At 41.0% G+C, this 23176-nt stretch overlaps 1 protein-coding gene across 2 annotated transcripts; it reads left to right on the top strand.

Annotated features, from left to right (window-relative positions):
- Positions 1-1310: 1310 nt before the first annotated feature.
- Positions 1311-22745, top strand: map3k21 (mitogen-activated protein kinase kinase kinase 21). Of its 2 annotated transcripts, XM_058385350.1 has the most exons (11): positions 1311-3026; positions 10965-11145; positions 11654-11802; positions 12293-12468; positions 13710-13950; positions 14062-14184; positions 15226-15324; positions 16678-16828; positions 17770-17864; positions 17944-18627; positions 19149-22745. In XM_058385350.1, the coding sequence occupies exons 1-11, from the start codon at positions 2216-2218 to the stop codon at positions 19538-19540; spliced, it is 3102 nt and encodes a 1033-aa protein (XP_058241333.1). In that variant the 5' UTR covers positions 1311-2215; the 3' UTR covers positions 19541-22745. The 2 variants fall into 2 exon arrangements, with proteins under 2 accessions (XP_058241333.1, XP_058241334.1); XM_058385351.1 differs by lacking the exon at positions 15226-15324 and having other exon boundaries at positions 1312-3026.
- The last annotated feature ends 431 nt before the right edge of the window (positions 22746-23176 follow it).

A 23176-nucleotide genomic window follows, 5' to 3' on the forward strand; every position in this document is an offset into this window, starting at 1 on the left:
GTACCTCTGTGTGTGTGTGTGTAAAGCTGTACTGTACCTGTGTATGTGTGTGTGCGTGTGTGTGTGTGTATCCTAGAATATATTATAAAATAACACATAACTGGTCACGCTAGTGCTCATTTGGGTATTTTTTTATTAATTCACAGTGGATGCAAGAAAGTTGTAGGTTCATGCTCAAGAACCCAACTCCTTAACCACTGAGCCACCCCAACCAGATCAACTATCTACCTTTAGTATGAGTTAATTCAGTGGTAAAAGCCGTTAAATCAAAGCATGATAGTTGAGCTAGCTGAAATGGCTCAGCATTTAAAGCGTTTAAGATGGGTAATGTTCAAATCTCAGAACAATCATAAATTGATAAAAACCCTTAAATCAGAGTTACCTTTACCTCAGTTATATCTTGCAAATGTACTGGATTATGTATTAGTTTGTACTATGTAAGATATTACTTCAGTCTAAAGATATATATTTTTACATGTTTTTACTGTAAATTTGACCATACTTTACTGATAACTCTGCTTCCAGTAAAACACTGTTAAATCTACAGTCATTTTTTGTTCTTACAGTGTAGACTTCAATACACATTACCGTAAATGCACTCCATGGTTGTCTTAAATCGCCTTATAATCTTATCATAAATTTTCACAGGTTCCAGAAAGAGCAGTGCTGTTCAATTTAATTGTAATTATATGTTCTTGTTGGGGGAAAATGGTCCAAATATTTACATATACATATATTTCTGTGTCAAAGATTTAAATAAACTAGCTGATATTGGTCACACTTTCTATTTTGTTGTGTCAGTTTTTGGTTTCAAAATATATTCTGAGGAAAAGGCTATACGTATAGTAAAGCCTTAAAAATAACTTTTTAATGATGAAACATACATTGACATCAGTTACAACACCTTGTCGTAATGAATACATTCATAGAAATGAATCAGTGGCTGAATTTATAATTCACTGCCTCCAGAGTTCAGAGCATCTTAACATGTCTGATTCTAAGCTAATTTCTATCTTTTTTTTAAAAAATTTTTTTAATTTAAATCTATCTCACAGCTCCAAGGTCCCTGATTCGATGCAGACAGACCACAGGATATTCTCGGTGTAGAGTTTATTTGCATGTTTCCCACACCGTGGTGTAAAGGTCACGTGGTTTTGCTTAACCAATCGGATTGCATTGAATCGCATTCTCGAAGCAAGGGAATGCTGCGGTAAAAAGAAATAGCATTGAGCAGAGCGTGGGACGGGGCGCTGTGATCTGATTGGTTGGTGCTCCGGATGATTGAGCGTGGCTCCGCCCCCCAGTGTGTGTGGCTGGCGTGTCGGTAGGGTGAGCGGCGGAGGCAGGCTGACGCCATGGCGCTGTTCCGCCGAGTTTCTCCACCAACTTACTGGACTTCTCGGACTCGCTGTAGTTAAGGTGTTCGCTTCTACTCACATTTTTTCGGAGTTTCGGATTTTCACCTGTGTCCGTGTGTATCTCGATCTTCCAGACGGAAGATAAAGTTTGTTCTGTTTTTGTTTTGGACGCGTGTTTGTGAGCAGGAGTCAGGTGAATTAAAGCGGCTGTGTTAGTAAACTTGGTAAAGAGCTACTACGTTTAGCCGTCTCTGCTAGCTCACTCTCACGAGCACACGGTAACGATGTGTAGAAAGTCGGATTGGTTTTAAAATACATTTCGTCAACTTTAACACGTTTGGGTGTGTTTTCAAGTTTATGCGTTCTTTGTTTTGTTTTGTTTTTCTACTGGAGTGGGCAGGTAGCAGCACATACTATACTTTGCACCTGTAAGTTAAGCTCGTTGCTAACGTTAGCAAGCTAATAACTCTATAGTGGCCTTTTCATACCGGGTCCTGTGTCTGTTCAACTTTGGAGAAAGTTAACAAAAGTTTAGATGAGGTTTAATAAATGAACGACTCGGTATTTGTTTAGGACAGCGGAGGATAAGCGTGTGATGGTCTTCGCTGAGGTTTGAGGCAGTATCAGATTGGTTTAGCTGCTTTACATGGAGAGCAGGCAATGCGCAGGCACGCGCAGCTCAGACTGAAAAGCCCTTAACGGATAAGACGCAAACTTTTGCTGCACTGAAGTAATGGACAGCGCGTGTGTTTTCCCCGTGGTTTTTGCATGTCTGGAGAGGTAACGCAACCCCGGCTTACGTTCATTCTCCGCTCGGACATCAGCGCACCTTATGGTGCCGACGCAGACGCCGAGTCATGGATGTTCCCCGGGCCGTTTTCCCGAACGGTGAGGGGCGACTAGCGGAGCATGGCTGGCCGGAGAGCTCCACTTCCTCCTCTTCCTCCTCCTCCGCCGCAGCCGCCGGGAACTCTCGCGCGCACTCGGCGCCGGCGCGCACGCGCTCGCTGTGGACTGCGGCGTACGACTACGAGGCGAGCGGCGAGGACGAGCTCAGCCTGCGGCGCGGTGACGTGGTCGAGGTGCTGTCCAAAGATGCGGCTGTGTCGGGAGATGAAGGCTGGTGGACTGGCAAGCTCAACCACCGCGTGGGCATTTTCCCGTCCAACTACGTCACCTACCAACCGGCCGTGTACAGACCAGCGGCGGTGTCCTCACCATCAGCAGGTTCGGCATCATCCGCGTCGCGAGATCCTTTGAACATCCCGTTCAGCGAGCTCGTGCTCGAGGAGATCATCGGCGTCGGCGGCTTCGGCAAAGTGTACCGTGGCACATGGCGCGAGCAGGAGGTGGCCGTGAAGGCGGCGCGCCAGGACCCGGACGAGGACATCACCGCCACCGCGGAGAGCGTCAAGCAGGAGGCCAAGCTGTTCGCCATGCTGCGCCACCCCAACATCATCCGGCTCGAGGGCGTGTGTCTGGAGGAGCCCAACCTGTGCCTGGTGATGGAGTACGCGCAAGGAGGCACGCTGAACCGCACGCTCACCGGCAGACGCATCCCGCCACACATCCTGGTCAACTGGGCCGTGCAGATAGCCAAGGGCATGCAGTACCTGCACGAGGAAGCCGCAGTTCCCATCATCCACCGCGATCTGAAGTCCAGCAACAGTAAGAGAATTATAGCAATGGGATGGTGTGCGTGTGTGATGAGACATATCACCATACAAAGTTTCATAATATTTAAATTAAGGCATTATTGTTAAAGAAAAAAATCTGTACTCATGAATTGTGTAAACAAATATGATGGTACCATATCTCAGAAAACTATTATCACAATATCCATATTAAATCATATCACTCAGCTCTGTACAGCACTATTAAGACACAGTCCCCTTATCTCCTCTCATGGGGCTGCTGCAGTTTGTTCTCCTGCATCACTCAAGGTTTGTCACGTTGCTGTTGCCTTTCGCAATTAGTGCGTTAATCATTACAGCTCAGTCTCATTTGGAAATACTGTCCTCAAATGGCCAAGTTTCTTAGAAACTGGGGCTTTTCAAATTGTCCGTGACCTGAGCCTTTCATTCAGCATTTGATCTTAGGAGCTACTGATCCCGTGCTTCAACATGAAACGGTTTAAAATGAATAAAGGTTTTGAGAAGGACGTGCTGATTATATGCACTTTCTGGGTAAATAACCACTTTGGCCCTGTTCCCAAGTGCAGTCGGTTTCACTTCAGTAACCGCATGGTCTCAGTACACAGATAGAGTAGGTTGGAGATTAGAAACCTCTTTGCCCCGGTGACCAGACCGGAGTAGGTTACACTGTGTGCACCACCTAAAGTGCCTGTCTTGTGAAAAGGGAATTGGAATTTGATACTTTCTATGAAGCGCTCAAACACAAAACCTAAATGTTAAGCTGTAAACTCATCTTGCACGTCTGACACGTCAAATTTCTTTTAGACTACTGTGAGGGGAAAACTGATGGGAGAACCGATCCGTTTATATGCACTCATAGGCTTATCACATCCAGTATCAGGCAAGAACACAAACCTAGGAACTTTTCTTCCATAAAATATGCATACAAAGTTAGTTAGCCGAGATGTAAGCCGTGTAAGTCATAAACAACATGTGTTTTGACACAAAAATAATGAAACGCGAGCTCGGGTAATAATCAGGGCCCAGTGAAATATCTGTTAAGTAGCTGGCTAGTGATGGCAGTGTTTCCACATCACATATTCATGTCCATTTATAGAGCCAACCACTTTAGAGATGCTTCTTTTTAGCGTATTAGAGATCAACTCTGTTGTGTTTGTATTAAGTCACGGTTTCACATTGTAGTGAGTCTGTGCAGGTTTTGCATTATGGCACTCCAAGAATCAGCTAGAACTTCTGAAAATGAGTCACTTCAGGCACTATTAAAGTATTTAGCATTTTCTCAAGCATAATTAATGTTAAAGTAGCCGCAAACGACGCAGATAAATATGGTACTTTGGAAAGTCTCCTGCACGTGAAATGTGAAGTCTTTTCGTGTTTTGAGTAAAGAAAGGATTGTGGGAATAAAAACATGGAAACGGTTTGGAGTTTCACCTTTTCAACAGATCTTCGAAGGTGGTACCGCTTTGGAATAGTGCCATCTCCAGCTGTCGTGTGTGTGTTTTCTTTTTGGTTGGGAGTTGCTTGTTGGTTAGTCCCAGTCTTATGAGGATGTGAAATGAGGTAAGGGTTTGAACAGCTGGTCTCCTCAGAGATGATGTATACGTGCCTCCAAACTACCAGGGCTCCGACAAATAAATCCACAAATGATCACGTTCTAGCTTATTTCTCACATTACGTTTCTAATATTAATCGGGTTGTGATCATCTGCTGTTTCAAACGTAGGGCTTTTAACGAAGGCTTCGTTAGTGGCTAAATTGTTGGTGTTATAAAGTTACCACCTCAGTGCCTTTGCTGAAGCTCCCCCAGCACCCATGATTCAGCAGATATGTGTGCTATTTTTAAACCTGGCAATGAGGAAATACCTGCATACCTAGTGTTTTTTTTTTTTTAGCATTGAAATGTTTCAGAAAAAACTGTTTTGGAAATGGCTCATGTTTACCTTTTGCGCCGACTTAAAGTCAAGCAACTTTAAAATTAATCAACGATAAATGTTGCCATAATAGGTGACGTAGCTATAAATAAATGTCTGTTGCTTTCTTCAAAGAAGGAAACCTTTTACGAAGATCAGGAAGATGTTTATTTTTGTATATATGGCGTCTACAGCTTTGATGCCTTAAGAGTTACTTCGGCTTCCTGTAATCTGAATATTTATTAGCTTTTGGATCGTATACTATCGATCCCCTGTGTTTGGGGAACATTTAAGGGTCAAACATTTTAAAGGAATTGGTTGATAACCAGTTGTCCAAAAGAAAATTTGGTTCTGCACCACTGGACTAGTGAATATTTGGCAGATTTCACATGAAAACACGGTCTTCCTGTTTAAACACTTGATGGTTTGTGTGTTGATTAATTCATATGGTTCATTCAGCTCCACCTGTGCACCAACAATGTCTAATTTCTGCCACATTGCTTCAGATGTCCAGTGTCGTTGTGTAAATATTGTGTAACATCTTGGTGTTTTGCCTGAGCCACTTTCTCGGAAGGAATCAGTATTGCATGACCCTCAGGATTCCCACTGGTCTAATGCTACGACTTAAACAATGCTGCTAATCCTTTAACCCAGAAAAGGGCAGATGAAAGTAAATTGACTGCCCGGTATTGTGGAGGAAACTTCTGAGCCAGCAGAAGTAGAGCGTTGTAAAGTGTGCACTAGATATTAAAACGTTTGCTTTGTAGCTAAAACGTTGACGGGAGTTTATAATGATGTCCCAGAAGCCTTGAATGATGAATGTGCGTAAATGGGTCGATTGCAACACTCGTTTTAGTCTGATGATTTTGTTTGATTTAATTAATTACTCGCCAAGCTTTACTAAATTTGCACAAGCAGCTGTGCAATGCAGCAGTATCTACCCCCGTGTTCCCGTGTCGCACCCTAACTGTTAACCCAGTTCAGTTTGTTTGTCCTTCCACGGGTTTGTGACGAACAACACTAGAAGCTTGCTGACCTTAATTGAAAAGTAGTGTGTGTTTGCACAGGTCTGCACTCACGCCACCACCCACTGTGCGCCAGAGCTTTTCTGTCAGGCCACGCTTTCAGCTCGCCTCGTAAGGAGGAGCACGGTGAATAAGGCAGTCCACGGGTCATTCAGCTGTGCCATTGTTCACCAGGGAGAAGGTGAAACATACATTGTTCTTCAGACACACACAGCTTTCTCACGGCACTGGACGTACCGCTCTTAAAAATTTCATATCACGACAGTTTAAGTTGCCCTGTGGCCACATGTAGAGATCTGCGATTATCCTTAAGACCCAGGGAAAAAGTCAGTGAAATAGTGTTTGTGTGCCCTAATCTTTTAATACCTCACTCGAAGGAATGTCTCTAATGAGGGGGCAAAAGCTTAACACAAGTTTGTACAATGGAGTGGTCAAGCACCCGTTGCTAGGTGACCACCGTCCCAAGAATGGCCGACTCCTCAGGCTGAAAGGCTTATTTTCCATTATATTTAATCTCCTCAATGGCAGCTGCTTTCTCTGTCGAGGAGCATGTGTAATGCAGAACTGCAGACAGCAGTTGTAGTGAAACCTGGACCAGTGCCAGAGCCCCGGCACACACATTAATACAGAGTTTCAACCACATAAAATAAAAGTCTGGAAGAATCTCAAGAACGCGAAGCTTTCGAGAAGGCATGTCGCACAGAACGGGCAATAAAGAGTATGTTGTTTGAGGAAGGTGTATTAGCGTAGTGAATATCTAACTGACTTGTTAGTGTCTGGCGTATGGGGTGGCCTCAAGTTTCTAGATTCTAACAGCAAAACACATTTCAAGGAAAAACTGGTCTGAGTGGGAGGGATGGCGTACTGGCTCCCCTGTCAATCACACTTGATCCTTCATAGGAAAAAGATCTGTAAGCTCATGTGTATATAACTGTAGTATGAGAGCTGGTGGGTGGGTGGGGAAACATATCGAAAAACCTGAAATATAAGTCTTGTGAAGGATGAGGGTTCGATTCCTGCCTCCATCCACTTCTCACTGTTCATTGGAGGTTTCCTCTGGGAACTCCTGTTTCTTCCCCCATCCCATAGAGGTTGGCTGATTGGCATTTCTAAATTGTCTGTTCGGGAAAACGCCCCGGGGAACATCCATGACTCGGCATTTCTAAATTTTGTGTGTGTGTGAATGAGGTTATGTGGTTGTGCTCTGCAGTGGTTTGTCACCCCGTCCAGGGTATTCCCCCACCTTGTGCCCCGAGTTCCTGGAATAGACCATGTGTAGAATGAGCGCTACTGGAAAAAAAATGGATAGATGCATTATGAACTTTAAAAAAAAATGCTAAACATTTTAGTGAGATTATAATTCATCATATAGAATATTTAAATTGTATTTATTAAAATAACCGGAATTTGACATTGGTTAGATTTTCTATAGGGGTTATTACTAGTTTTTGTTGCAGTAGCATTTTGTCATTTCTTTGTTCGATTTAAAGCATGAGTGTCCATTTCCAAGGTATCACAGAGAGACCAGTTCGGTTTACAGCTCTGGAGGTATACTTTGGATGTTTAAACTGGTTGCATAATTACTGTTTTGGGTAAAAGAATAACAATGATTCACTACCATTGCTTTAACTACTGGTTCATACCATTCAGAATAGGGTTGTGGAAGATAAGCCTAATTATTAGTTTAGTCTGTTGGTGGTATCTTTGCTGCTCTCAGGTTGCAGCTTTATGAAGTATGAATTCAATGCAGGACTCCGGTGAAAAGTAGCACCTCTGCACATGCCAAAGCTTTGTTTTCGGAAGGTGCCGTCTATTTCATAACTCGCAAGCATTCTCGATGCTGCAGAGAAACAGCTGGGATTCTGCAGCGCAAACCACCCAGACCTGTTTAAAATAGTGTCATTATACACATCGTCCTGAAGGGTTCAGTATGTTTACAAAAAAAAAAAAAAGGTGCTAGTCTCCAGTCAGCATAACAAATAGGGCACTGTTTTAAGTTTCTTATTGAAATATTGAAATTGAACGTCTTTGCAGATTGCAATCGCTCTCATCTCCTCGTAGTGTTTGTACGCTGGCCATGTTGACGATTTCGATCTGCTGTTAGTGCAGTTCAGTACTCCGGTTTCTAACCAGAAAAGGCTTTTTTCAGCATCATTATACAATGAGTTTGATGAGGTAGAGTCACTGGAAACTTTTCATTCAGAAGTTCGTCTACAGTTTTGTTTGAAGCAGATCATTTGCTGATGGGGTACAGGATAAAGGATGGAGGTTATGCCGATCACACGTCCTCTTTCTGTGAAATAAGCCAGCTCTTGACCGCATCTATTGACCAAATTTAAAGCACCAGACTGTAGTGTATGCTACGATCTGGCTCGTGAGAATCTCACTGACTCATCATTCGCTCGTAAAATCTGAACTAGTTTAGACAAATGTATTTATTTAATGATTATGCAATGCATGGCTTGCGGTACTCTCTCTAACAAGATCATGTTCAGTGATGTGGGTGTTTTGCCCACATTTGTAATTAAACCTGATGATAGTAGATACTGATTAAGATAGAACAAATAGAATATATTTGTTGATTAAACCCTAACTTTAACAACGGAAAACGGTCATTCGCGCCATTGTATGTATACAATTCCTGTATGTTAGCTTTAGGATTAATGCTATTATTGGTGATCGTGATATATTAATCTCATGGGAAACATTGTAATGGCTTTCCCAGGAGGTCCAGCAGTAACTCAATTCCAACGAAGGCTTTTAAAAGGGTCAAGACCTTGTCACAAAGCTTTGGCACTTTTAGCACTGTTTACTCTTCGATACGGCTGAACGCTGAGGTCTTTCTTCACGTGTTGCTGAGCTGACAATAAAGTGGAAAAGTGCTTCAGGAAGCAAATATACACAACCTGAAATTGTACAAGATAAAGAAATGCATTAGACCGAATGGTTTGCTTTGGCTGTACAAAAAATAATAATAATTGAAAGAAATAAATAACTTGGTTGATAATTAATATAGTTAATTTTCTGGGAGTATCTCACTAGTTCAGTAGTTATCAGGGCCTGCATTTTTATTATGAGCTTGTGGATATTCCACTTGATCCATATCATTCATCCAAGCCCAGCATTTTTGGAGGGGAAATAAAATTAAAAATGAAGCCGAACAAATGAATAAACGCGCGACCGCTCATACTATGACTTGCACGTTGTTTGAAAAAGAAAGACAATCAAAGCAATGAAATATACTACAAAACATAAGAGAAAAAATATCATAAGAGGCCGAAACTATGAAAGCTACCTAAATGTGAAAATTCTTTAAATAATTATAGTTTAGGTCATTCATTTTTCTAATGGACTGGATTTTTTAAATCTGCCATATGAATGACTGTCTGGTATTTATGGTAGATAGTTTTAGATGCCCTTTCTAGTTCTGGCTAATTTTTCTTATCATAGAGGCTACCAGATACCAAAGCCAAGGACTGATTTCATAAAAACTTTTATCTGTTATGAATCTCGATAGGCTGTATTCATCATTTGTTTGTCTGCGTTTCCCTACAGATTTAATATTTGGAAGAAATAAGAACAATGTCATTGGTAGTATGACACTGAAGCTCACCGATTTCACAAGATTCCTCAAACGAGGTGCTGTAGGCAGGTACTAGCAGATTGTGACTTGTGGAGACACACACTATGGAAGCTGTACTAAATGACTAAGCGTGTTAGAAATACAGCGAGCTACTGCAGTGGCGCTTATTGAAAACCTTGTCGAGTTTTGTTCTCTCGCTCGATACAGGTTGAAATCATCAACGACAATTAACCGACTTCCTTATTTAGAGCAATTTAGTGAAGTGCTTTATAAGCTCTGTTTAAAATACACCGCATCTGTTAAAAGTAAATGATGTACATGTACCGTGTATTTTTGTAGGTTTTATTTTACTATATGTCCCAGGACAATGTAACATACTCTAAGGGAAGTGGTATCTGCAATCTTCCACATACAGGTATGCCCATGATTGTCTAGTGCCCCATTCCTGGGAGAGGGAGGATGCCCTCTCTCCCCCCCAGGCAGTTTTGCTCCAGTTTTAAAGATTGGACTATAATCATTCCCACCATAATAAATAAATCTGTCCTCTCTTTTTAAAGAAACCTAAATTCAGGCACAAACCAGTAAAGCAGACCCTAAATATCGTGAACTGATTTTTGTGTTTCAAGTAACAAAACCTTTTGTAGTGATTATGACAATTTCTGAATATTTCTGACTTTCAAAGAGATTTGATACAACACAAAGCATGTCTAAAACTTTCCCTGGGTCTCTAGTTTGCACTCTGTTAATATTGTCAAGGTTTAAATTAGAAGTCCTGATGTGCCCGGATAACACCGTACATAATCCTGTCATGTTTTGCTTACTTTGAATATCTCTGTGTTGAGTGATTCAAGGCTGGGATGTGCAGAAATATATCAGTGTCTGCTATCTGTAGACTGGCATACATATATGGACAGCTTGGTGACCTTCCTTGTTGTTGTTGTTGTTGTTGTTGTTGTTGTTGTTGTTGGCGACTAGGTGATGAAGCAAATTGGGAGGCAGGGCTATCATGCCAACTTTTAAAACTAAAAGCGGTTTCTTTCCAGCATGACCCCAATTCTTCAGTATGATTCACATGATGACCTGTACTGAACTACAGCGCATACACCGCAGCCTCATCGTCACTTCACCCCTGTATCGTTCACTGTATCAGACTTTGTTTTGTCTCACAGCCCTGTTTTTTGCAACTCCTTTGCATAATTATTGGTGTGACTGTTGCTGTAGGTCATTCATTTCCTGGAAACGCATATGGAGTGGGGTTTTTTTTTATCTGCATTAGTAATGACTCAACATTATTTGTAGAGTTAATTTTGGATGTCTCGTTTTTTGTTCCGACTATAATTCAGCATAAAGGCTGCCAGTGACTGCTTTTACTTTTACTTGATGGACTCGATTCATCATTTGTGTCTCTGCCTTCGTTTTTTCCCCCCTCTACAGTTTTAATACTTGAAAAAATTGAGAACAATGACATTGGTAGGAAGACACTGAAGATCACTGACTTTGGCTTGGCTAGAGAGTGGCACAAGACTACTAAAATGAGTGCCGCAGGCACGTATTCGTGGATGGCTCCTGAGGTCATCAAATCCTCCCTCTTCTCCAAAGGCAGTGATGTATGGAGGTAAGCTGATATAAATAGACAGTATACCGAAATAAATAATTAAAGCAATACTGCACTATTATAATTATTATTATTATTATTATTATTATTATAATTATTATGGTGCACCAGTTCTAAAGGAATGGATTTTATCCATGCTATAATGCAATTATGGATTGCTTTTCTGTAGGAATGCAGTGTATTGCCTCTCTTTAGCAGTATTATTTGTCTCCTTGTTCATTGGTCTCTCATTTTCCTTCTTTTTTCACTTATTTACATTTATATGATGAGGTGATGAAAATATTATCAAAATGTATTTCTAATGATGAGATGCAGTCTCTCTCTTTCTCTCTCTCTCTTTAAGCATCATATTGCCACTAATGATTATAAAGTATTGTGTCTTCATTCTATTTACTTTTAGTAGAACAGTAAAATGTAAGACCTGAATAGATATGTCCATTTCTTTGGCCCATTAGGCTGTATGCATTAGCAGATGGAACCTCATGCAGATTTGTGTTTCTCCTCCTAGTTATGGGGTGCTTCTCTGGGAGCTGCTGACAGGAGAGGTACCATACCGTGGTATTGATGGGTTGGCAGTTGCCTATGGAGTGGCTGTCAACAAGTTAACCCTCCCCATTCCATCCACCTGCCCCGAACCTTTTGCTAAGCTCATGGAAGGTATGTGCCGTTTAGTTTATTAGCCCCTATCTTATCTTATAAAGAGATACAGTATTACGTTCAAGCTAGTGAAATGCTGAAGAGCACTGCAATTTACTCATCTCATGTGTTAGCCACAAGGGTTTGAGTAGACCATAGCATGTGTGTAAATAGGAAGGCTTCAGGCTCACTTTTATTTAGTTTTTCAATGAGTTTTCCACAAAATCAACCAAAAGAAATGACACTGAAATGGATCAAGACTCACTTTGCCTCTCTCAGGCAGTCCTTTAAAGCACAAAAATCATTAACAAGTAGGTTAGTGATAAGACATAGGTGGAAATCATCTGCCTGTTCCACGCACCTCCTCTCTGTTCACAACTCATGCTCAAGCACGCCCCCTACTGCCACAATAACTTATAAGCATTTTGTATGGTAGTATCGTTGATGTGGGGATTAAATAATGGTTAATTATTGTATACACTCATTTAATGTGTAATGTTTGTGAGCTCAGAATGCTGGGAGCAGGATCCCCATATCCGACCCATGTTTGCCACTATCCTGGAGCAGTTGACCGCCATAGAGGAGGCTGTGATGGCCACCATGCCACAGGATTCTTTCCACTCCATGCAGGAGGATTGGAGGGTGGAGATCCAGGAGATGTTTGATGAGCTGCGAACAAAAGAGAAGGTCAGTTTATTTTTCACCTTTAAATACTTGCTGGCTCTTACTGAGCGAGTTGAGTCATGCCACAATGACACGCTTGGTGTCTCAAGGGTTCATTCGTCCATAGAAATGAGCGTTTGTTTTGGACGTTTTAAGGGATGCTGTTCAATGGATGACCCTGTACTCTGACACCCACTTTCTGCCAGTTTGGAATATGCAAGAAAATCACAAAGCATCTTCATCAGTTGACTGTTTAATTCTTGGTATAATTTACTAACCCTCAAGGAATTTTCTTGCCCAAGGTTTGTCACCTGATGGACAAAAATCCAGCAATTAAAAGCATTAATAACTGAGAAATTGAACAATGAATTAAAAAGCTGGACATAGCTCAAATTTTTTGTTATTTTTCTTTTGCTGCTTGTTCCTGCTAATCACGTTTAAATTATTTTCTTTTAAGGCAGTTCATCTGGAAAGAAGGGTTTTATACCCTTCATAAATATTTACTGGGACCGTTGTAAGCATGGAGCACACGGTATGTGTATAAATCACGTAAGCAAGGGACCCTTATTCTAGCGCTTTATTAGCCTAGTATTACCACAAACAAGAATTTCAGCACATTCCCCTGTATTGAGAAAAGCAGTTCAAACTCCCTTAATCAGAAACGGAGCACCGCTGTCTGACTCGGTAAACATTTATTAATACACAACTTGTGTGCCTGGTACATGTCAAGGTATAAATCCTCCCAGGTATGTTTTTTCAATTGTTACTGCCTTTTGTATCTCTGCATGTTTTGTGACTCAGTACAGACGGATTAAATGTTCTCTGTAAGTAAGTGATTTGGTTGTCGGAAAATCTGGTTTTAGGAAAGTGTGTCAGTATTTAAGCTTTTCAGACTACTCGGTCACTTCTTGGGAAAACAACAGTGAGTTCAGTTGTAATTCTGAATGAGTTACATAAGTTAGCTACTGTTAGAGGAGATGGTGTTCATGGATCAGCGCTCCACAAAAGCCTCTTTATGAGACATTGGCACGGGAAATGCTCTAGATGAGGGGGAAACACTCATACACAATCATCACTGCTTTTTGGGTGGTTCAGTTTTACTTATTAAATTTCCTTCTTATTTAAATATGGGAAATGTTTCTTTGAGAAATAATAGGTGTGTCATGGTTTCTGTCTGCTTGAAGGTCTATGTTCAGGTTGAATTATTCTTGTAGAAGTCTAATGTTAAGCAGGTCCGTCATTAAACTCTCTCTGTGTTTCTCCAGGAGCTGCGCTCACGTGAGGAGGAACTGATGCGGGCAGCACTGCAACAGAAATCCCACGAAGAACTACTGAAAAGGAGAGAGCAACAGCTGGCTGAGAGAGAGATCAATGTGCTGGAGCGCGAGCTCAACATCCTCATCTTCCAGCTCAACAAGGACAAGCCCAACGTCAAGAAGAGGAAGGGCAAGTTCAAGCGCAGTCGCCTCAAGCTGAAGGACGGCAACCGCATCAGCTTGCCCTCAGGTGGCCCACTTTAAGGAACTTTACTGTTTGTTATGCTTGCTGTTTTGAGAAGTCCGTTTATTTATTTGGTTTTAAATCTTAATGTGTATTTGCTCTCGCTTTATGTCTCAGATTTTCAGCACAAGATCACAGTTCAGGCTTCGCCATCGATGGAGAAGAGGAGGAGTTTGAACAGCACCAGTTCCAGCCCTCCCAGCAGCCCCACACTCATCCCCCGCCTCCGAGCCATCCAGTGTATGTACTGGTTACACACACACACACACACACACACACACACACACACACACACACACAGACTGTGCACCTGTGTGCACTGTGTAGCTTCAAGATACTTCATTTGATTACGACACATTACCAACGTTTTATTACTAAATATGCATTCAAGATCGCAGAGCTAAATAAAAATGGCTAAAATTTTTCGAATCATGATGGAATAAATAATCAAAATTATTTTTAGGGATAAAATTATTCCTTTTCAACTTTACCCTCCCTGCATTCTCACTGGTGGCGGTGAAATGCGACAAAATATCTACAGGGTTATTTATTTGCATTGATGACAGGGAATTTCTGGCAAGCAACCATAAGGGACGCCAAGTGAGTGACGTAAAAGACAGCACTGAGTGGAGCTTAACTTTATTCAAATGAGAAGCAAAGCAATTTGTCGACTAGTCACAGGAACAGCCGATGGTGATATCTTTCTCTTGTTTTTGCTTTTACGTGTTTACAACTACTCACAGTTCCAGAGTTTTTAAATCTTTAAAAAAAATACTGTGCCAGAAAGCGTAAAGAGATGATTTGTGGTCAAACGAGTGGTAACAAATCATATCTAAATATTGCACTAGCCTGACTCCAGTAAATAAATATTCCCTACTATTGGGTCCAGCATTTTGCGGCCAGTGTTAATGCGAATGTCACAATCATTGAGCATATCTTTAAATTCTAATGGTGCTAAGTAAACCCAATTAGACATAAATGAATAATTATGCCGCAGTGTAGTTAGAAAGTAAACTAAATGCACCAGGGTCAATAAGAAAATCTCATGTTGGCCGATTAGCATTGTTTTTGTTTAATTTCCAGAGGAATCCAAAACTGTGATCACAATAAGAAATATTTGTGCTACCTACTGAATAGCAATATAATTGTAATAATTCAATTCCACGGTTTATTATTTATATTATTATTATTATTATTATTATTATAATTAAATATTATTAACAACGTTGTAAAGCTTAAAAACACACACACACACTGTTTCACAATGTTCTTTCCCTTCAGTGAACCGTCCCAGTGACTCTACACAATGGAACAGTATATATGTGTATCACCAAGATGTGGATATCACGAACGAGTGTAAACCTTGTGCAGGGAGGAAAGGCAAGGACCATGTGATGCTAAGGCTCTTCTTCTCGTGTTTCCCCTCATCACAAGGGCTTGGCTTTTTGTACCTGTGTGCCGCGGTTAATCCATTATTTTCAACCAATTAACACATACGGCTGGGTTCAAACTAAGTGGCTTGAAGTTTCACTTACAGTCTGTGCTGCTCCTCTTCAAATTTCACCGGGTGTGTGTGTGTGTGTGTGAGAGACCAGCAGTGTGTGGTGATAGTCAGAGGACACCATCTTGCTTTTTGTAACTGGCTTCACAACCAGCTAGAGCTTAACGTAATATTTTGTAGGATATTTTCCAAAAGTATGCTGACAATGCAGAAAAATTACACAAAGCAAGATTCTGTCTTTTTATCTGTAATCAGTAAACCAATATGACCTGGAAAATCTGACACTGTGTTGGAACTGGTTCCCTGATTACTATTGTGCGAGTAGGAAACTCAAGGGCATTGCATAGAACATTATTAAAGGGAACAGAATTAGCCTAGTGACTATTTTCTTTTCTTACTCGTTCATCAGTCTAAAACCGCAATCTAATTCGGACAAAAACATAATGTTAGTAAACCTGGCCACCACAGAGTGATTTGATGTTTCATGTGCAGCAACATGTATGCAGCACATGAATGCAGCACATGAAAGCAGCAAGCAGCAGGCTGTGGGGGTCCAAGTATGATAGAGACCATAGATGGACATATTGTTCAGGTTTCATGATGGATTGCTCGATGCTGACCGTGTGAAATGCTTGCAGAAATCTAATTAGCTGATGGTGGCTATGTTTGCTCAGTGACCCAGTGATTAGGAGAATTACAGTTTAGCACAGTGATGCAGTATACCAAATTTCAGCTTGGACTTCATAAGAAAATTCTAATTTAATTCGAATCTCTGCCTAGAGAGCCTGAGTTACAGCTATTTGTGTAAATCTGGCTCCTCCCAATTATCACTGATTGGCACATGGTGGCCAGATTTCAACATGGATAATTGTTTAGGGGTCACACATCCCTGAGTATTTGGACACCGACTTTGGTTGGACAATAAAAATGAACGTTTCTAAAAACTCCATTGTTCAGTTTTAGCTTGATGTTTCCTTCAGTGACAATGTGCACAAATGAATCCAAACAATGCAGTGCATTATGGGTAATTCATGGCTGCAAGTGTACACCGTGCTTTTGGACAATGTTGTACTACAATAGTGAACAGGGCATGGTTTCACACACAGTCCAAGTCATTTCATGCCGAATAAATGGAAATTATTAAATGCAAATCTGCCTGCTTGGTAGATGTTTCACAGCGTGATTGGGATCCTTGATCATAAATAATAGATATACTATTGTCTCCACTGCAGTGACTCTGGATGAGAGCAACAGGACGTGGGGCAGGAGCACCATCTATAAGCCTGAGGAGTTTGAAGATGCTAAGAAGGGCATAAAGAAGAAGGTTCGCACGTGGGGTCCGAGCTCTATTCAGACTAAGGAGAGAGGGAACAGCGCTGAAAGGTTTAACACCGATCTCTAATCGTTTTGCTTTTTGACATGTTTATTGATGTTCACTGAAGAGCAGATTTATATAAACTGAAATAGGAGGTAAATTTAATTGTGGTAGGAAAATTACCTTTAATAAAAATAAAAGCCGCAAACGATGTCATAAATTGTATTAGTATAAATTGTTTGGTTATAAGGAAGTAAAAGGTTTGTTGTATATTTTCTTTTACTAGTTAATTAACATATGTATATCATGCAAATATCTGTAAATATTATAATGTGCACTACCATCCAAAATTGTTTTATTTTTAAATATTTCCCAAATTATGTTTATATGCTATTTTATAAGTTTAAATACTTTCTCACCCACCTACCAATCACATCGTCACTAGCCGGTCATGGGCTTATGTAAGCTAATACAAGCGGAAGTGGCTTTACATGTCTCAAAGCAAGCATGTGACGGTCTTCACCTACAAGCTACATTATATATAATGGTTGTTAAAAACCTTCTGCAATCTCCAGCTTCCACACGTGGCGTCACAATCAATCAAATTTGATAGAAGTCATTAAGGGGGAGGTATAAACATCTGTAGAATTTTTTTTTTTTTTTCCAGCCACTGCCCTTAAACTTACAATAATAATTGAGATTTGATTTAGTCTTACCAGTAACAAATGCTGACCTCTTGATAAATTATTAATGTGTAAACTATTGCATCTTTCTCACCTGCCCTTTTATTTTAGATCTACCTCCAGTTACTTTAATATCCTTCTGAACCACTTTTGGATCCTGTCAGCTTTATTGTCCAGATATCTATTAACATTTGGTATTCTGATTCTTTTTTTGTAGATAAATTAAAAATATTTAAACTAACTATGATGTATGTGAACCTGCCCTCACCTGTATTTTGTCAAGGATTTAAGCTCCTGCGTTGTTGACATGATTACTTGGCTTCCAGAGTTCGGCCGCTCTCAGATGGGAACAATCCTTGGTCCACTACTCCACTGAAATCCCAGAAATCTGTTCCACTGGCTGCGTTATTTGCCGAACAGGGTAAGCACACTGTATAGCTGAGCCATATCGTTCTCTGTTTATTTGCAATAACACTGACGCAGTGAACCTTCTTGTGTAGGAACGGCTAAAGATGAAACAAGCTCCCTCGACGGTTCAGATAGCAAACCAAAGCAACTCAAGTTCCCCAATCAGGTCTATATCGATCTACCTCTGTGGAAGGACGAGCAGAGCGAGGTACCTGGGGTCAGTGTAGGGGGTGGGGCAGAGAGCCAGGAAGAGCCAGCCACGTCCACCAGCTCAACAAGCACAACGCCGCAGCATACACCCACCAACAGTCTGAAGCGTGCAGGTGGACGGCGCCGCACAGATGCTGTGCTATACAGCTGTGCCTCACTCCTAGCCGCTGTGGCTCTGGGTCTGGACCTGCGTGATGCCCACAAGGCCACACCTACTGATGAGGTGGAGCCTCGAGAAGACAAAAAGAAGCGGGAAGGCCTGTTTCAACGTGCCACACGTTTCCGCCGCAGTTCCAGCCCACGCAGAGACGACAACCTGCTGGCCATGTCCTCAATCTTAGAGTGCAACTCCACCAAGTGTCTCCTTCACTCAGACTCAGAGGGTCCTGAACATAGCCCTGTAACTGAGGCACCACTCAATGGCTCTGGATTCTACAATATCAGCCAGAGCAGCAAAAATGTGAGCAGAACTGACAATCTGTGCCCTCCTGTAGTATCAGAGCACGGCACCAACTCTGGATCCCGGCTCAGGAGGAAGAAATCCAGTTCTGCTGCCTGTCAGAACAGTGAGTAATACAAGTTCTACATCTCTAGTTGCATTTACATTTCTGTTAGTTGCTCGGTTAATGCTTACATATAATTCATATAATTATATGGCATGTAATTCAGGGATATTTTATGTGAAAAGTTTTATGTGAGAGAGGATTTAATTTTTTTCCAATAGGGAACATTAAAAATATTGGTCAATAATTAAGGCCAAAATTAATGACCATCACATTTATTTTGTTTTCGTAAATCCTCAGAGACAGTCTCTGAAATCTAGTGGAAAGAAGACTGTAGGTTATTAGAACAGCAAAGGGGGGAAACAATTTGGAACAGGATGTTAGAGAATGCATGGGTGTGATGGTCAGGTTTCCACAATCTTTTTGGTGTCTTTAAGTATTTATTTTTAAATAAATCGCTCAGACCTGATTCCTAGAACCCCATTAATTCATCCGATTCATTCTCTATTGGGTCAAGATAAGTAGGCTTGGTGCTTAATTTAAAGTGCTTGTTTAATTCATTGTGGGTTTCTTTTTCCCTGCAGCTGGCACCAACTGTTCCATGTCTAACGCTGCTGCCGAAGTCCCTGTAGCGGCATCCTTGCAGAAAAAGAAACCTGAACGAGAGAACAGCCAGGAAAAGCAGAGTGCTTCAGACTCGGTCTCCAGGCCCAGGCCGCTGTCTCTGCGAGCCAAACCTCACTGCTGGGGTCTTCTGAGGAGCAGAAACAAGAGCTACTCTCTAGGTCATTGCTCTGGAGAGAAGAGTGCGCAGAGCCTGGGCATCGTGCTGTCCCCTGAGGTCCAAACGGGCTGCTCTCTCTTAGATGTGGACACTGAGGGACAGAAACGTGACTGCACCGTTCCCCTTTGCCGAATCCAGAGCACACCAAGTCGCCCGTCTGTCTTTGAACTGGAAAAGGAGTTCTTTTCCTGAAATGAGCTGCCTCGCATCGCATCGCCTCTCCTCTCCTCTTCCCTCCCCTCCACCTCCCTCTCCTAGAGCACAGCCCAACTTAAATCCAGTTATTGTTATATGACGAAAGTCGTGTATTCTCTTGTGTTCAGGACTCTCAAAACATTGTGGCACTCGTGCCCAATTTTAAGCTATTGCTGCTGGAGTTGTCATGTTGTACTTGTTTTGTTTTTTTTTATTTATATTCACTTTATTTTGATAAGTAATTTAATATGAAAGGACATATGAGCAAAATGATCAGCATTCCGTTTTACTGAAGAATGGCCAGTGAGTAGCCTATTATGGGTTTTTTTTTTTTGTTTTTACACTACCACTTGTGCACATTCCATGCTAAAAAATATGTTGGCATATTACTGTATTTTGTAGGTGTTGCAATTTTATTCGTATTAGAAGCAAACCCCGATAATCCTGGATATTAGAGTTTATTCTGAATTTATATAGAATGAAGATGTGTGGGGTTTTTTTTTTTTGTTATATATATAAAATATTCTACAGGTTTTTACCCCCCAGTTGATCCGAGTGTAGAGAGACATGCTGTATGTGTACGTACACCGAATCGGGCATCTTTATAGAAAATATCTTAGTTCCCTGAGGAAGTTACATGGGTCATGTAACCTAGTGACTTCCTCCCATTGCTTGCTCAGTATCTGTAATATTTACACTTTTTAAAACGGTGCAGTCAGTATTATATTCTCTTAGTGGTCACACTCTTTTTGGCTTCCCTTCGCCACAGAGTTTGCTGCTGTTGTTTGCTTGTTGCTGTTGACCTTTACTTTTTTTTTTTTTAAAACCACACCTGTGAAACAGGTACCGAGTGTTGTCTGTCATGTTGAGATTGTGCTTCTCCCCTGCTTGTGATAGAATTCTGCTTGCTTTTTAACGTGGCTGGTTAAACTGTTATTACTTCTAAAGTTTACAAGCTCTAGATGCACTGTGGTTCCAGACTTCTTCTTTTTTTTTTCCACGTGACGGACACAGAAAGCCCTTGTTGTTCAGATAAATATCCAGCATGAGAACCGGACCAGTCAGATTATAAAATACTCCTGACATACACTGTATTGCCAAAAGTTTTGGGACGTCTGCCTTTACATGCACATGAATGTAATATGGAGTTGGCCAGTCCTTTTGCAGCTATAACAGCTTCAACTCTTCTGGGAAGGCATTCCACAAGGTTTGGGAGTGTGTTTATGGGAATTTTTGACCATTCCATTAGAAGCGTTATTTGTGAGGTCAGGCACTGATTGCTGGACAAGAAGATCTAGCTCGCTCTAATTCATCCCAAAGGTGTTCTATCGGGTTGAGGTCAGGACTCTGTGAAGTTCCTCCACACCAAACTCGCTCATCCATGTCTTTATGGACCTTGCTTTGTGCACTGGTGCGCAGTCATGTTGGAACAGGAAGGGGTCATCTTCCAAACTGTTCCCACAAAGTTGGGAGCATGAAATTGTCCAAAATGTCTCGGTATGCTGAAGCATTTAAGAGTTCCTTTCACTGGAACCAAGAGGCCAAGAGCTCAACCCCTGAAAAACAACACCTGAATTCAATGATTTGGAGGGGTGTCCCAAAACTTTTGGCAATGTAGCGTACCTCTGACTATATTCTTTAAGGTTAGAATGTATTTGTTAATGATTTTGGTGTACTAACCAACTCAGATGAGAATATCATACAGCGGTAATAAAATACACAATGCATTTTCCATGTAGTCTTTTGCTGAAAACCTAAACGTTTTACTGTGTTACCTGAAAAGCAGGTAATGAATTGAGTAACAGAACGATAGTCATTACTGTGCCAACAATTTTTGTTTTTTAATTCAAGCATCTTCATTACAAATCTGATGTTTTATGTATCGTTTTAGGGGACCGAAATGTAATCCGAATTTGATTTTGTTCCCGTTTTTCTTTTCTTATTCATTCCGACTGTCGGCTTCACTCATCCTTTCTCAACTGGCTGTCGAATGGAAAGCTTTCTTGAATTGCAATTTCCTAAGTATTAATCCCCTTCTAAAGTGCGCTCATTAAGTGTACATCGAGCTGCACGCACACACTGATCTGCTCTTAAGCAGGTTTCTAGCCTAAAGCTCAGTAAAGCTAAGCAACGAGGTATAATCGGAATCATTTCCACACCGTTTCCTTGTAAATGCTGTGTAAAGGTGCTACCACAGTCATTGGACCTTTTAAGCTTGTATAGGGATATAGTTCAATGGTTTTTGTTTTATTATTTGGTTTCCCTTATGTTTAATGACTCCCAGATCATTCAGGTACAAAGCAAATGTCCAGAGATTACGCAATTAGTTTTTTTAAATATAGATTTTGTACCACCATCTTGCTTATACATTAAAAAGCAAACAACTTCAGTCAAACTGTAGGTGCTGTCGAGCTTTGGATTGAAATGAATCACTTTTATTAACTAGGATCATTTTAATTCTGTGTAATTACTTCGAACAAAAGGGTTATAGTCCATGCGGGCGAACGTTGCTCGTCATTTGGATCATCTGGTTTTGCTTAAACGGCCCTGTGATCATCTTATAAGAGCTTCTTATGTAGCACTGTGATTTTATATAGTGATTGTTGATCATGAACTGCTGATTTTTACAAAATTTGTAAAAAAAAAAAAAAAACTTTTATGTGAAATGAATGTGATGATGATGATGATGATGAAGTCTTACAGGACACCAGTGAGACTGGAACTGCAGTTGCACGTATGATTACATGAGAAAACACTGAAAGGTGTGGTTCGGGATACTGTAATTATTTTTTACTGAAATGAAGTAGTAGCATGTCTGTTGGTTTTGTTTCTCTTTTTCAACCAGTCATGTCTACAGATTTAAATAAAAAAACAGCACACAGGACACCTAGACACTAAATGACCTTTTTCCACTGGATGAACTTCTCACCAAAGTCCCCCCCCCCCCTTATGTGTCCAGCATTTTGGTTTGTGGAAAAAAAAAAAAAGGCAATATTTGTTACATGGATCACATGTACTGTATATACATGATTATATGAGGACTTGCTCGATTATTTTAGTGTCTGTTTGAGCCACGTGACCAAATCGATGTTGAGGTGGTTTGCTGGTAATGTTTTTAGATCACCGCACCAGTCACTGTTGGAAAGGGTTCATTCTGAAATCACTACTGTACTCAAGTGACCAATAAATCCTTTATTCCTCATGTTATCTGACTTATTGAATATGGTTTACTGGTTTTTCCTTTGTGTGTGTGTGTGTAGATATTAGTCATAACACAGTAGGTCAGTCTTGTGCCACCAATACAGCTCTAATCCATTGAGTCTGGACTTCTCTATACTGGTCAAGGTTGTGGAGCTATTCCCAGAAACATTGGGCGAGAGACAGGGATTCCTGTTCATCACACAACACCCATTCACACCTAGGAATAATTCATCCTAATCCATCTACCAGCAAGATTTTTTGCGATGACCTTTAGCAGTGGTGTCAAATCTTGTCCGCAAAGGGCCGGTGTGAGTGAAGGTTTTCATTGGAATCAAGCAGAAGCCTTGGGGTTCACCTCAGGTGTGGCTTCTGCCATGGACAGAGCCACTTGGGGACTTTCACAACATCACAGATCTGCCAATACATGTGTTA

This window comes from Hemibagrus wyckioides, linkage group LG03, assembly GCF_019097595.1.
Source record: "Hemibagrus wyckioides isolate EC202008001 linkage group LG03, SWU_Hwy_1.0, whole genome shotgun sequence".
Classification (NCBI taxonomy): domain Eukaryota; kingdom Metazoa; phylum Chordata; class Actinopteri; order Siluriformes; family Bagridae; genus Hemibagrus; species Hemibagrus wyckioides.